The 16412-nt window shown below is 34.8% G+C and overlaps 1 protein-coding gene and 1 pseudogene across 1 annotated transcript; one reads left to right on the top strand and one right to left on the bottom strand.

The window, feature by feature from the left end:
* The first annotated feature begins 4501 nt into the window (after window positions 1-4501).
* Window positions 4502-5427, top strand: LOC132038143 (uncharacterized). The gene is made up of 2 exons (XM_059428864.1): window positions 4502-4644; window positions 4740-5427. The coding sequence occupies exon 2, from the start codon at window positions 4930-4932 to the stop codon at window positions 5425-5427; it is 498 nt and encodes a 165-aa protein (XP_059284847.1). The 5' UTR covers window positions 4502-4644; window positions 4740-4929.
* A 4366-nt stretch (window positions 5428-9793) lies between these two features.
* LOC132038142 (F-box/kelch-repeat protein At3g23880-like) lies at window positions 9794-14854 on the bottom strand (annotated as a pseudogene).
* Between the last annotated feature and the right edge of the window lie 1558 nt (window positions 14855-16412).

Here is a 16412-nt window from a genome sequence, read left to right as displayed (position 1 = left end):
TTTGTCAAAAATTTGGCAGAATTTTGGACATAAATTTTGGGTCAACTTTAGAGAGGTATATCTCCTAGAATACGAGGAGTTACGGAATCCATAACCTATGTAAATTGAAGTTCATTGAGTCTAATTTCCAATTCAACAAACCGTTCATTGATATCACATCGGAGTAGAAAGTTTATGGACATTTCAAAATTGGCTGGCAGAGGCTCTTCGCGAACGCGAGCCAAAGGCCTCGCGAACGCTTAGGCCAAATTTGGAGTCGGTTCCACCGACTTTAAAGGGCTATAAATACCCCCATCAACCCCATTTTTTTTCATCATTCTACATCCTCATGAGTTCTAGAAACCTCCAAACATATCCCCTAAGTACTTATAGCCCATTAGATCAAGAATTCAACAAGATTATGCTAAACTAGTTCGTGAAAAGCGATTGATCTTGCTTCTACGTGATGTTGTGGTGAGTTTGGTCTTGAAGCAAGTTGTGTGAGTTGAATTTCTTTAATTATAAGGTATATTTTTCATCTTGTCTCTTATGTTAAGTTGAATTTAAGTTTTAGTAAGTCTTAAATTTGGAAATAGTTATGGAGAAAAAGTCGTAAAGGGTTGTGTTGTAGTTGTTGAGTTCATGGACTGTTTTGAGCAGGTTGTGGCTGTGTTGTTGAACCAATTTCCATGTATATGGATAATATCTAATGTTGTTGATGTTGATGAGATTATGCTCCTTAATTTGAAAGAAAGGAAGTGTATTTTGTTATTGTATATTGGTATACTTTGGGTTGTTTGGTGTATATTCTTTGTATGGGCAGTGAAAGGAGTAATTAAGGACTTTTGTAAACTTGCTATTGTTATTGTGGGTTGTTGTACATGTTGAGGTGATTGGAGAGTAAGGGGAAATGCTGCCCAAATTTCATTAACTTACTTAATAGCTTGGTTTGACCTCATAAGCATTTCACCGAATTAACCTTGGTGAGAATTATCTAGAACGTAGATTTGCAAAAGGATAAGCGCTAAGTATTTAAGGAGACGACAAGGTATGTTAAGGCTAAGTCTTTCTTTCTAAAGGCATGATTCCCTTATTGTAAACCCATACATGATATCCATAATGTCCTATTTCTCAAAATTGCTAGAAACTCATAATTCTCAAGGTTCCTATGGTATTGTTGATAAAAGTTCCCTTTGATGATGATGATAATGATGATGATGATGATGATGATTCTATTTCTAAAGATACCAAAGCTTATAGTTCTTGATGTTCTCGTGATAGTATTGAGCTTGTTCATGATTATTGATTATATTCATTGATGTTGATCTTATCTTATGATTTTGTTCTTTCAAGGTGAGATATGTTCGTGATGATAGTTCCATAATGATAATCGGAGGTTTACCGACCTTACGTCACTCCGATAGATTTATAGCTTTTATTTGGGCTCTCATGCATGCTTTATATATATGTATGTATTTTCTCACACCGAGCCGCGCTATAGTCGGCCGGGAAAGCACGTAGATGTGAACACCACTGCAGTGGGCAATTTATGATGTTACCCCAGAAGCGGGATGCCCCGGACGCGGGATAATGATGATATGATGATAACACCGAGCCTTAATGGCCGGGGAGGATACTATATATATAACACCGAGCCTTAATGGCCGGGCAGGATACTATATATAACACCGAGCCTAAATGGCCGGGCAGGATACTATATATATGTATGTATGAAAAAGTTTTTTTTAAAAGCTAAGCATGCATGACATCCGCCTTAAAAAGGCATTTAAAGGCTCAGGTTGATCTCTTTTATATTATTTTATCTTCATACTTTCATTATGTTGTTACTCATGCCTTACATACTCAGTACATCATTCGTACTGACGTTCCTTTTTGTTGCGGACGCTGCGTTCCTGCGCGCAGGTAGACTGGGAGATGGACCAGACCCTTAGGCTGCTTCATCAGCGATATTACAAGAGCGCTCCATTCGTTCTGGAGCTACAGTTCAGCTGGTATTGTTCTTTTGTGTGTGTGTGTATGTGTATATATGTATGTGTGTGTGTGTATATATATATATACACACATATCTTTAGCAATATTACAAGCGCTCCATTCGTTCCGGAGCTACGATTCACTCGGTATTGTTCTTTTGTGTGTGTGTGTCTATATATATATATATATATATATATATATATATATATATATATATATATATATATATATATATGTATACACATTTTAAAATTATGCAAGTAAAATTAGAATATGTTTATGATGAGATATACTATATTTGAAGGGAGAGATCTACAAGCTCGAATTGATTAATTGTGAGCTTATTCGACCGACTTAGTTATTGAATGTAAAATGATTAGATATCGTTTAAACACCTAAAATTTGTTATGTAAATAAGATTGTCATAGCAAATACTTAACAATGCTCTTGCTTTTTTCTTTTAATGATTCAACAACATATAATAGAAATTTATGGTAAAAGTTCTTTTGTTTATTGTTATTCCTGTCTTTTGCCCTCCACAAATTCCTTCTTGGCTAGCCAACAGTGCTGAGCTTTGCTTCATTATCAAATAATTAAAGCTGCTCTCCATGATGTATTAGTATATCAATCTCAATTAATTATTTATATCGAACTAAAAAAAGAAATTTTTAAAAAAGTATCCACTTTTTCTTTAATATTCACTTATTTATCACATTTCTTTGTTTTGTGAAAAAATTTCGCATTTTATATCCCAAATAAAAGAAAAAATATTTTCCCTCCCCAAAAGCCAAAGACATCCATAACGTGGAAATGATAAGATGTGAAAGAAAAAGTGTAATTGAGAGTGTGGAGACTTCACAAAACAATATGCAGTATTCATACTATGATAACATTAAAAATCTCATAACTAAAATAATATAAGTTGTCATGGTTCACTAAGATAGATTTTAAATTAAACTCATATGTAAATTCTTAGATTATATCAATAGATTCGATAACCTCACATTTTGTTGCATTTAAAGAAAATCTTTCCACTTCTACAACAAAAGTAATAGCAATATATGGTGAAAAGTAAACTTACAAGGAGGACATAAATCACAAGCTCTTTATCTTGAACACAAAAATACAACATAGTCATTTATTTTCTTTTATGAAGTAATGTAATATATTGATGAAAGCATCGAGAGTAATCAAATATTAAAAATAAAAAAAATAAAAACCTTGAATCAAGAGATCTAAAGAAAAGGTAAAATTTAAAAAGGAAGAAAAGGATTACATGAACTTAAAAAACTACAAATTATATTTTGAAAGTAGTGTTGAGTATATTTATTAATTCTTACCCTTAACACAAAGATACAACATAACCAGAAATCATTAAAAAAAAAAAAAAAAAACTCACAACAAAAGATGGGAAAAAAGGGCAGAAAATAGCAATATAATTAAATTTTAAACTACTAAAGATGAAAAATTTAAATGGGGTTTGAGCATATATATGTAGACCTTTAAAATTCTTTGAGATGTAATATAGGATTTAGAGGACATACCTTGCATAGAAATATTTGGTGTAGATCAATACCTGTGCACAAAATAAAAGGGTAAGATCTCAAAAAAGTAAACTGAAAGTTTTGAATCATGGAGTTCATCATTAATTGTTGTTCACTTCAATATTGTTGTGACTACATCCGATTCTTATAATTTTAGTGCAACCAATTATTTTTGCTACCTCCGTTAAATTGGACTCCCAAAACGTACGCTCATTACTTAGAATTCTAAGCATCATCACTAAATAACATTAGTTTAATTTGTCTTAATACACTGTATCTAGACTTCTCGTGGGTTTTAACTTCTTAGTGGTCATTTACCTATTTGTATTCTTTCAGTTTTCATTGGAAAAAAACGCATGACTATACAATTAAGGTCGTGTAGGAATTAGATTTAATTATAGAGCAATGTTTGATTAAGGGCGTGCTAGTTATGATTCTTATTACTGTATTTATTGTGAAGTGTTTTTACGACTTTGTACATTAGTCTAATAGGAATGGTGTTTGATTGAAGGGTAAAAAGGTCATTTAACTTTTTATGGGCATTATGGTAATCTAACTTTTCACTTAAGAGCTTCCCACTTTTAATAATATATGATGGACATGGCGGGGTCCTGTCCCGTCCTTATTATGTTATGTACTCCAGTAGAGGCTCATAGACAGATATGCACAGTTAGATATTCTATGACCTTCTCGGTCCTTATTTTGTTGTATATCTTTTGGGGTGGTGTCCCTTACCACTGACGATATTTATGAGTTAGCAAGATGGCCCACTCAGGTATGATTATATGATGAGATGTATGTATGTTTTGTGGTGCTCGGTAGGCTAGCTCCCGACGCCTATCATGGCCCTCTGATTGGGTCGTGACACTATGGCTTCCCCTGGGAATTCATGGTAAATATTATAGACCACGGGTGCAGTAGAGTATAGACTGTGTCTTGTTTATTTTTCACTCAATTTTTATTTCGTGATTGCTGTGTCCGGGCATATGAAGCTTTTCCTGCACTTGGAAGGAATGCTGGGAAATCAGTGGAGGTTCCTTTCCCTATTCCTAGGATTCTTAGGTGGCACACGAAGAAAATGGAGCGATTCGCTGAAGGAGATCCATTTAAGAGAGCTGGAGCTATCGAGGTATAAATTTAGAGTCTATTATTAATTTTTTCAGCAAAAAGATAAGCTTAATGTTAATAAGATAAGCTTAATGTTAATGTTTTCTTTATTTGTAGATGGTGCACCCTTATCTCATCCCTACAGTGCGTGAGTTGGAGCAGGATTACATGAAAAATCTGCTGTCATATGATGATGAAAATAATGACCCAATCATTGATGAGTTGGAGCGTGAACTTGAAGGCGTGACTGTTTTGATTACACCAAAAAATTCCTCGAAGGCTAGAAAGTAGGAAGGGGAAGGAGTCCATGGAGCATTTTGATGAGGACTATACTCAAGAGGCCGAGGATAATCATTCGAAAGATCTTGGTGGTAATTCAGCCGCAAAAGATAATGTTGGTGTTGGGATTTCTATGGGTCGTGCTGCACCAAGTGGGCAGGTGGAGCATGAACAACTGAAACAGCGTGTGGAGAAGATTGAGGAGTCTTTGAAGGTTCTTGTCGCTTATGTTGAGGGGGAAAGAATTAGAAAGAGCGAGAAGGCGAAGAAGAAGAAGAAGGAGACTCTCAATGAAGTTGCTGGTGAGGTTGAGGTTGATGTTGATCAGCCAATTGCTCGACATGTCGATGTGCCAAATGCTCAAGATGTCCATGTGCAAGTGCTCAAGATCTCTCTGTGCCAACTAATCAAGATCTTTCTGCTGATGTGTCTGCTACTGAAGTTGAGAAGGAGTCTGCAACTGAAGTTGCGAATGAAAAAGAAGTCCCTGCTGCTGAAGTTGAGGTATAAAAAGAGTCCCCAATAATGAAGCTGAGAATGAAAAAGAAGTCCCTAGTGATGAAGCTAATGTTGAGTTTGACGGTGACAAAGCTGTGTCGACTATTGTCGAGGAAATTAATGGCTCCATCAAGGAGTAATTTGATATTTGGGTTGTAACAAACAATTAATTTGTGTGTGGTGGATGATAACAAACAATTTTATTGCTTAGTTTTAACTATTTTTTACTTTAACAAATAATTTATGACAACTGGGTTGTTGCCTTGTGAATTTGGACTGGCAAATTTTTGTAAGTGGTAATTTATGACAAGGTTGGAGCATTGCAACATTTGTATTTAACTATGTTGTTGCTATGTGGATTTGAATGTGCTTTTGTTTATTATAGACTTGAGTTAATGTTTATGATTATCGACTGTGAGTATGTATTGAATGTTTATTATAGACTTGATTATTATTATTATTAGAGTCCTCATCCATTATACACATGATCCAAAGATCTTTAGAACAAGTAACGATCCTTAATCATCAAATATTTGCCTAGCAAGGCTATAATTAAATTAAATAAAACAAATAAAAAGACTTGATGCTATTTTAACATTATATTAACACTTTATTACATCATATTAGAGTCCCCATCCATTATAGACATGATCCAAAGATCTTTAGGACAAGTAATTGTCCTTAATCATCAAATATTTGCCTAAAAAGGCTATAATTAAATAAAATATAATAAATAAAAAGACTTGATGATATTTTAACACTATATTAACACTTTATTACATCATATTAGAGTCTCCATCCATTATACACATCATCCAAAGTTCTTTAGAACAAGTAATGGTCCTTAATCATCAAATATTTGCCTAAAAAGGCTATAATAAAATAAAATAAAATAAAAAGACAATGCTATTTTAACACTATATTAACACTTTATTACATCATATTAGAGTCTCCATCCATTATACACATGATCCAAAGATCTTTAGAACAAGCAATGGTCCTTAATCATCAAATATTTGCCTAAAAAGGCTATAATAAAATAAAATAAAATAAATAAAAAGACTTGATGCTATTTTAACATTATATTAACACTTTATTACATCATATTAGAGTCCCCATCCATTATACACATGATCCAAAAAGCTTTAGAACAACTAATGGTAATCATAACACTATTATCCAATAAGTCTGACAATAAGCTAATATTCTCAAAGCACTACCTTGTTCCAAGGAGGACCATTACTTGTTTTAAAGATCTTTGGATCATGTGTATAATGGATGGGGACTCTAATATGATGTAATAAAGTGTTAATATAATGTTAAAATAGCATCAAGTCTTTTTATTTATTTTATTTTATTTTATTATAGCCTTTTTAGGCAAATATTTGATGATTAAGGACCATTGCTTGTTCTAAAGATCTTTGGATCATGTGTATAATAGATGGGGACTCTAATATGATGTAATAAAGTGTTAATATAGTGTAAAAATAGCATCAAGTCTTTTTATTTATTTTATTTTATTTAATTATAGCCTTTTTAGGCATAGTGGCCTTGTTTATATATCAACTGCAGTAGAATACAGACAAACTACAGAATCTATAATATACTATACTCGTTGGCGATTATACACTTTTGGTATATTATAGACCTATCCACGGTCCATTAGATTTACGCAGTTTGGGGTTTTGGGTTTGGGGGTTGACGTTTTTTTTTTATTATTATTTTTTAATTATTTTTATGAGCTTTACATTCACCAGGCTTCTCATTCCAAAACAAATTCCTTTATTTACTTGGTCTATAATATACCGATGGTCTATAAGAGGCTATAGCTTGTGGTTATTATAGATATTGTATTTGTTTGGTTATTAATCAACTTAGCTTGTGGTTATTATAGATACGGTAGTTGTTTGGTTATTAATCGATTCATCAAACAACATTAAATCAACAGTATGCAAAAAATAAAGTAAGAACACAAAGATCATGACATAAACTATTTTCATTAATATGGTGGATATTTACATAACAAAATAAAACCCCAAAACACCACCCAAAGCTTTCAGCGATATGTTTAAAAAAAAAAAAAAAAAAAAAAAAAAAAATGAAAGTCCAAAAACTTCCATCTACCACTTTCATCACTGAAAGCTTATACAAATATATACTTACAACTAATATTCTAGGGGGATGGTGGGGGGGGGGGGGGGGGGTACATCGAGCATCGGGGTCAACACCCTTGAGCTCAAGAAGCACACATAGGATGCGCGCGATTCTGCGGATGGCAGTTTCCATCCGCTCCCTATCCTCGCCGAGGCCCCTAAAGAGCCTTTGGAAATCGTCCCTGAGGAGTAGCAACTCAGGATGTGGTGCTCTGAATTGAGGGTAACGATTTGCTCTGTTCCTAATCTTTCTCCCCATTGTTGATCGGAAAGTTTTTAGGAGTTTTTTGTGATGAGAGAGATGAAATGGTGTATTTGAAATAGGCTTAGGCGATTTATAGACTGATGACCTCGGTTTAGTGAATCGACGGCTAACGTGTGAGCGACACGTATCAATGCGCATGGAACTAGCGTTTAATATTGGGTTTGATTAGACACAACCGCAGGCTTTTTGAATTTTAATTGGTGGCGTTTGGTGGTTCAGCAGTCGATGAGATTTAAAGGCGAATATATATCATATACGTTATCTAGTATAAAATAGATATTAAGTTTATTATTTACTATACCTAGTAGATATATAGAACACATTCATAGTTTATTATATACAATTTTACAGTTGATTAATATTGAACTGACATTCAAGAAAAACACAATGAAATACATTCACTGAAATATTTAATTGAAGAACCAAAAACTGCAAAGTACAAGAAAAGCATATCTAATTGAAGAGCCACAAACAGCAAAGTACAAGAAAAACACAATGAAATACTTTGAAAAATACATCAAGTTCATCCCTCTCTATTTCGGCACGTTGTTCTCTTGTGGCCGCTTCCCCTGCAAATTGAGCACTTGTTTCTCCTCCTTTTTACACTTCCTTTGGGCTTAAAAGATTTTGCGATGCCAGGGATACGCTTTATTCTCTTCCTTCCAAATTGGTTTGGCTGCCCATCACACTCTTCGACATTAACATCATGATCATCCGTATCAACATCATGATCATTCGTATCCATTGAATGATCACCCATGCTCTCATTTTGCATTGAATTTGCATCCACTGGCTGTTGTGGTTGCGGTGGGGGTGGTGCTTACGTTGACGCTGCTTGAGACCTCTCAACAACATTTATTCTCAAAACAGTCCTACAACCATTAGCAACAACATCAAGCATATACAACACCACATGCCTATCATTCGCTATGAAAGAAGGGTGAGCTTTTCCCCAGCGGCGTAGCATTAATCATATAACTAATGCGCATGTCGCTGGGGCCACAATCTAACTCCCCGCTTTCCTTTATGCTCTCAACCAAATCGTTATACGTACCATTGCAACGCATGGCGATCGGCACTGTCACCTTGCTCGCAGAATTCCAAATCCAACATTTTGGGGTCTCCACCCATTCACCCATGTAATCACCACCTACTATAACATATTCTCCAATAGACTCCATACTAAAGATATAATAGACTATTGCTATGGTCTATAATTGGTCGATGCCTAGACTTAGAACAGTACCAGATTTAGACAAAAAAACAACAGGGATACGACTCTTTTAATGGAGAATTTACTCCACAAGAGGATTAGACCAAAAAACGAACTCCACTACCAGTAGACGCAGACGGAATTGGCACCTGATAATTGAGCTTTGACAACAATGGTGAAAATAATTCGAGCTTCTTTTCAATGATTTCTAAGAGATTTAAGTTACAATGACTGAAGTGGGGAAGAAATTCGTCGTTTGGGACTGATTTTCAGATGAAAAGCTGGAAATTTGACCGAAAACAGGATCAGAAAAGTGTAAAAATGGGGAGCATCCCTGCTGTTGGAGGGAACAAAAAAATTTGGGCTACTAAATTGGGGTAATTAAATGTTAGTGGTTGGGGACTGTTTTGTATGTTTTAAAACTTTGGGTATAGGGGTGATAACATGAGGAACTTCATTTGATAATGTCATAAATAGTGGCCCTTTAGCCAATTCTTTGAGACTTATAGCCTTTTGTCAAAATAAGTAATGAGAGTGGTCTTTTAGCAAACTCCCCCAACTTACTCGACCCAAATGTAAAAGGTAAGACTTAATAATTATTTTTAACTACAATAGCTTCTTATCCTCTAAGTACTACAATAGCAAAATGCACTAAATAAAAGTCTATTATCATTGATAATACCCTCATTCTTCAATAGTCTTTGGATTTGCTCTGGCAACCCGATATAGGTCCCATACACAGAGATTATTACTGTCGGCTTCACTAATTTCCTGTCAGCTTGACCAGAGAGTTTGCTAGTAAATCATTAGGATCAGTTGCGGGATCCTTGGTATTATCTCCTCTGATAATATGATGAACTCTCAGAGCAATTTCCATGTAAACATCAGCTGGCTGCTCTCCAGTAACTGAGTCAACAGCTGCTACAGAAAAAATGGTGTAAGTACATCTGAACTAACGACATGCCATTTCTGAATTCATGGTGAAAAGAGCTTTATTAGTATTAATAACCTCAGCAACATGAAAACCAACATTAGCAATAAAGACGTGCACAAAGAGATTCCTTGCCTTTGAAATTCCAACTGATGAGTATGCATAGACTGTATGGTCTTGCACATGAACAGAAAGTTTTTGAACCACTTCCCCATTAAGCCGCCCTGGTCCGCAAGGGTTAATAACCACATCTGGATCTAATGGGACCTCAGAGAAATTCCTATTACAGTGAATTACGTTATATACTTTCGAAATTTTTTTTAAAAAAGTTTTTTCTCTTTGTTAATTCGCTTTGGATCATTTCGGTCAAAAATTCCATAAACTTCAAATCCTGAATCCGTCTCATTCGCCACAATCCAGAGGTTACTAAATCTAGACAAGAGCCAATGTCCATCACGAAGGATCAAAACCAAGAAGATTCATTCTATACAATGAAGAAACAATTCATTTTGTTTAGTTTGTACATTTTTCAGTTTTCATTTTATAGCTTAGCATCACGTAATTCCATTATATTTTTGTTATAAAGTCAAGGGTGGAAATAGCCTATTTGCTTTTGGCTAGTTCTTATTTCATCCATGATGTAAGGGACAACTTCAATTTTGAAGTTATTAATAAAATTAGTCCTATACACACAGCCTAATGGTATATTAGCTTAAGAATATAGCAAAATATTCATCGTATAAAACATAATTACTCCAAAGTTAAGTCATCAAATAATATATATAAGTTTCGAAGGTGTATTCAACAAGAATACCCAAAAAAACATAGTTGTTCCTAACAATGATTACCCAACTAGCACTCGCTGGATGTACATTGCTACTATCCTCTGATGATCTTTGCCTAGTTGGTGACAGAGCACCACTTCCTAAATTTGGTACCTGCCGAAAAAGAAAAGAAAAAAAAAAGGGGACAATCAAGAAGTATTGCTCCACAAGAAGAATATAAGGCACATGGACAGCTAAAAACTTTAGTGACATCAGTCATAATAGGAATAAAGAAGAGTCAAATAGTCTCATTCATTCATTTTTTTCAATTGCAGTCCAAGAACCAAAGCAGAAATAAAGGTTTACCACGGAAATTGTATTTATCTCAAGTAAACTCTTCCTATATGCCAATCTTTATTTCTTCTTTTGCTTTTTTTATAACCGTGGAGTTCAAGTCAGCCTGCGCGCACTCAAGTAATTTTATTGTTTACTTGCTAACTCCCACCAGCATATGAATCACCCGGTAAGTGTTTTTTGCCTCCGCTAGTAGTTGAACCTAAGACCTCATCGGTTCTTAATCAGTTTCATTGACCACAATGCCACATCTTTAGGTGCATGCCAGCCTTTTTTAACTGAAAGTGCCCAGGAAAATCAACAATAACATATTTTTTGTTTTTCAGATGATGCAGATCATGTTTCAACTTACATATACATCATAGGTTTATATCATTTTTTGTAATGACCAAGAAATCCATCTGGGGCCAACCCTTGGGACCAACCACAATCTTCGAAACTACATTTGCTAAGTAATGCTAGGGCTGAACCTAAACAAAGCAGTAAAGAGAACTCAGCCGCCTTAAAAGTTTTTTATCAGAAGGAAAACCTGTTGCTAATCAACGGAAGAGAAGAAGAAAACAAAAAAGATCCTTGATCACAGAAGAGAATTAAAAATGGAATATCAAAAATTCGAGCTCTGAAGCTAAAGCAGCTACTTTAGAAGTAACAGAAAGAAAAGTAACGACTTTTGGAGCAAATTGTAACGGCAAAACAGGGAAAACAAGAATAAGTGGTGCAAAGAGCAAAAGTAGTACTAAAACAACACTTCCTGCATATTCAGGTCTAGTGAAACTCAACCTATTCTGAATAATAATTATAATCTGAACCGTTCTGAGAAAGAGAGATACAACTGAAGGAAGCCAATCAATGAGCCAGATGACAGATTTCTCATTATTTCCATACAAAACTTAGGCCACCAAACAAAACCCTTCAAGAGTGCTAAAACAATTACTCTGTTTTCTGGGAAATTCTTGACACAAGTGACTAATGCACAAGTACTAGCAAACATTTAAGAACTTGCTCCAATACATATATACAAACATTGGCCAAACTGGGGATTTAGCTATATGTCCAAGCACTGCAAGTCATATCATGACGAAACTTAGAAAGTTTAAGGTTGTTTACTCGTAGCCTAATGAGGATTTGATCTCACTGATAAAGCTTCAAGAAGAGAAGAGGATTTGATCTCACTGATAAAGCTTCAAGAAGAAAAGAAATGGGGCAGCTGAAAATAGTATCATGTCATTCATGTGCATTATAACACTCAAAATCTTTATTCCGTAAACCATGTATGTCTGAAGCAACTTCACAAATCAATCAGCCAAGAATTCCCATAGAGCTTAGCGAACTCCAACAATAGACCAAAGAAAAATCAAGAATACATAGATATTCATGCTGCTGGACTAATTCTCTTTGCTACATGCTTAAAATGTAAAGAAAGATTAAATTAAAATAGCAATACTGCCAGTTTAGACCCGACAATATTCACAAAACCGTCATATTAAAAATGTTAAACATGATTGTTGCCGTAAATTCTTGCATATTGTGGCGGTCAGGGGCGGAGCTACAGTGCAATAGGGTATTAGTACTAGAAAATTCAGTGAATATAAATCAATATATTACTAACGAACCCATATAAGAGGTGGGTACGAAACCCAGCTCCAGTGTTTTTTAGGTTTTTTGATATGTGCTCTCTTTAAAAAAAAAGAAAAAAAAAAAGACAACATAAAATTGACTCCTCAGTCACTCCTGCTGTCCTCCATCAGTGCGTAAGTTATTTCCTCGGTCAAGTAAGGGTATGGTTTGTTGGTGAGAAGGTAATAGATCAAAGTATGAACATGGAAATTAACATGGATAACGCAGATCCTAGAAAAGTTCTGCCTTTGGTTATAAATTGTCTAGTTCTTTGGTGTATATAATCAACCCATTTTTAATCTAAAGGGTAGCTCATATTACAAGTCAAAAAATAGATCATTAATCAGGCTCATACCAAAAAAACCGAACCAAACTTGAAAAAAATTGAACGGTGTTCTGTACACACGTTCGAATAACCAAAAATCGAAGAACCGAACGGCCACCCGTACTTATTCGTTAGTTTGACGGTTGTTATACATTAGTTTGAGGTTGTTGTCTTGACTTAAAATTCCGAACCCACACGTTTCACAACCGCCATAATATTCACGATTTTTTGCAGTGTTGTTTACTCATGTAATGTCTCACATATAGGATGCAAATTAACAAATACAACAATAATAAGTAAATACATGTGTGTCAGACTATTGTCATTGTTTTCAAGCACGAATTTAACTATTATCCTTATCTGCAGTTGACTACATGGTCTAGACTCTTGAGTCAAATTTTCACAACGCCTCAATAAATAGTTGATGCCATTTATTTTGAGTGTTGAAGACACCAAACTCTACAACCAAATAAATGTTCTCGCAAAAAGTTGTTTCATGGAAATATGCCAAAAGTTCCAACCAGACATGTCATGACAATGTCCACTAAATATGCAATATATTTTTCGATATTTTACAAAAGAAACATAATTGAGCAGCACTTGTGAGAAATGTATAAAACGGAATCTTACAGGTCATTAGTTACGCAATCATCATTCATCTGAGTTTTTCACAGCCTTCATTCTTAATGTATCCTTGGCTGTTTTCTTCTTTCTTTGAAGTGGGAAATACAAGGCTTTCAACGTAGATTTCACTCTCATTACAGGAACCAAAGTTAGTAACCTTTGCATATTTTATTGAGTCACCCTTTGGATCGTATATCATCAAAGTTGATCCAAACACAAGCAGAATTTCACCTTTATTTGTCATGAAAAAGGATCGTACAAGCACATACCTCTCAATATAACTAGGAAATTTGATGGTATACATTTTTGCCCAAGACTCTTTAACTCCATACTCTTGCATAATCCACACATCTGCGCTAGCGTCGAGGTAATTATGGAGTACAGAAAGATCATTTCCCAACACTCCTAGCCTCAAATTAAAACCTCGTTCTACACAAGAAGGTTGCTCTATCTTTCCCCATTTCTCATCAGCCATATCAATAGAAAAAATGATACCAGCAGTGGTAGGCCAATGAACCTTCCCATTTAAAAACTTACTTGGATAAACGAATGGAATCTCACCCGGAAAAGCATCCTTACTTCTCCAAGAATCACTACTTACTATAAATTCCGACCTTGATGTGATCCAAAGTATCATATTCGTAAATACCAAATCTACCTACCACCTTATAATCATCACGGAACTCATCAAATCCAAAACCATATATAACAGAGCAAGTAGTACTCTCTCTCCACCTACGTTTATAATCAGGCAATTTCTTGTACTTTCTAATTGCTGGGTTCCATAAAAGCAATTCGTTTGCTCCATTGAAAAGACAAATCAATCCATTGACAGACCCTAAAATCCGTAAAATGTGGCCATTTTTCACCGGAAAATCCAAGTCAGATGCCTCAGAAACAGACTCATAAAGTAAAGACCTAAAAGAACAACCCACAAGATTGTACTTATAGTAATATCCGTTTTTCAACAGCTTATGGTGGCTGTTGTCCTCGTTATTAGCTGATAACATAAGATGGGTTTAATAAATGCATGGCTAGAGATTAATGCAAGCCCAGATTTTGAAACACGCCTGAATCGAAGGAGGGATTTCACCGGTAACCTTAAGAAGTTTCGGTTATGAGTTCTGGTGGAAGGTTAAGAATCATCAACCTTGAAGAATCTTGCATTGAAGTTGATAGAAATTCAGAATGCTTTGAGGGTTTCATCATGTTGACGAAGAACTCTCGGTTTTTGGTATGGAAAAGGTTTGTACGAGGTTTTGGGTTCTTAATATATAGTGAACGTAAGTACACAAAACCACGTACTAACCTTTTCCCTACCAAAATCGAATATCTAAAATTATTTTTTATTTATGGGAGTAGATCTATTTTGGTCGTTCAAATATGACTTTGAGCATCTTTAGTTCTTTAAATTTGTTAAAGTGGAGCACATTTGGTCTAACTAATCGAATGGACTTAACAACTAATGGTGACTATCAAAAAGGTATTACTAAAAACACGGCAAAAACCGACCAAAAATACTTGATCGACTGTCGGATTGACTGACTCGACCTATTTAATCCTTATTTTTCTAGTTTTCTTTTTAATAAATTGGTCGAGCTCAATCGATTTTTTTACGCTAAGGAAAAAAATAAAAAATTGACCGAGCTCGGTCATTTATATATTCTGCAAAAATATTTTTAGCATAACCGACCGGGCTCAGTCAATTTTATTTTTAAAAGAAAAAATTGATAAACTGACCCCGATAGGTTAGTTTTTTAGTCAAAACTCCGATTAGATTTTTTAAATAAACCGACCGAGTTCAGTCGATTTTTCATTGCCCGGCTATTGGCTCAAGGAAACGACCAAAGCTTAGTCAATTTTAATTAAAAAATATTTTAAAAATAAAAATTGGGATCAAACCGACCGAGTGGATCGGTAAAAAAGTCGGTCGATTTTTTCTCGATTGATTTTTACCGCGTGTTTTGGTAGTCATTGTTAGTCTTTAGGTCCATTATGTTAGTACTTAGTTGAATCAAAGGTGCTTTACTTTAGAACTTCACGGACTAAAGATGTTAAAGTTATATTTGAAGGACCAAAATAAATTTACTCCCATAAATAAGTGACAATTTTGGCTAAAACTCAAATTGTGACTTGTGAGAGCCCTACAAGGCTACAACACTCTTTGAAATACAATAACACTACTTTTTTCGTCTCAAAAAAGAGAAGAAAAAAGGAAGGCATTTTGCACTTTATATACCTGTTTACCACCACTGGGCAAAATAAACTGGTCAAGTACATAGACGTAAACCTGTTAACCGGTTTGAACCGGACCGGACCGGTAACCGGTTAACAAATCGGCCGGTTTCCGGTTAAAAAATCAGAACCGACCACCGATTCTGGTTTAATCGGTTCCGGTTTACCGGTTAAAAACCTGAAACCGGAACCGGTCCGGTTCAAACACGTCCAAAACCTTTTTTTTTTTTTTTTTTTTTTTTGTATAGTATATATATATATACAGCGGCGGATTCAGGATTTTCACTCAGGGTGTTCGGAAAAATAATTGAACCTAAATATACACTGTAATATATGTTCGGGGTATTCAAAAGTTAATATATGTACATAAACACATAAAATTTACCCTAAATATACATCATAACTTTTATTCGTGTGGTGTTCGGGAACACCCCGGGCTCTTGGCATCCGCCCGCGTGTGTGTGTATATATATATATATATATATATATATATATATATGTTTAAGTATATATATACTTATAACTTATATAT

This window comes from Lycium ferocissimum, chromosome 11, assembly GCF_029784015.1.
Source record: "Lycium ferocissimum isolate CSIRO_LF1 chromosome 11, AGI_CSIRO_Lferr_CH_V1, whole genome shotgun sequence".
NCBI classification, from domain to species: Eukaryota; Viridiplantae; Streptophyta; class Magnoliopsida; order Solanales; family Solanaceae; genus Lycium; species Lycium ferocissimum.
The sequence above is the reverse complement of the archived record's forward strand: the minus strand, read 5'-3'. Positions and strand labels throughout refer to the sequence as shown.

Coding starts and splice junctions, on each gene's coding strand:
- LOC132038143 (XM_059428864.1), top strand. CDS start 4,930: ATGGAGCATTTTGATGAGGACTATACTCAAGAGGCCGAGGATAATCAT.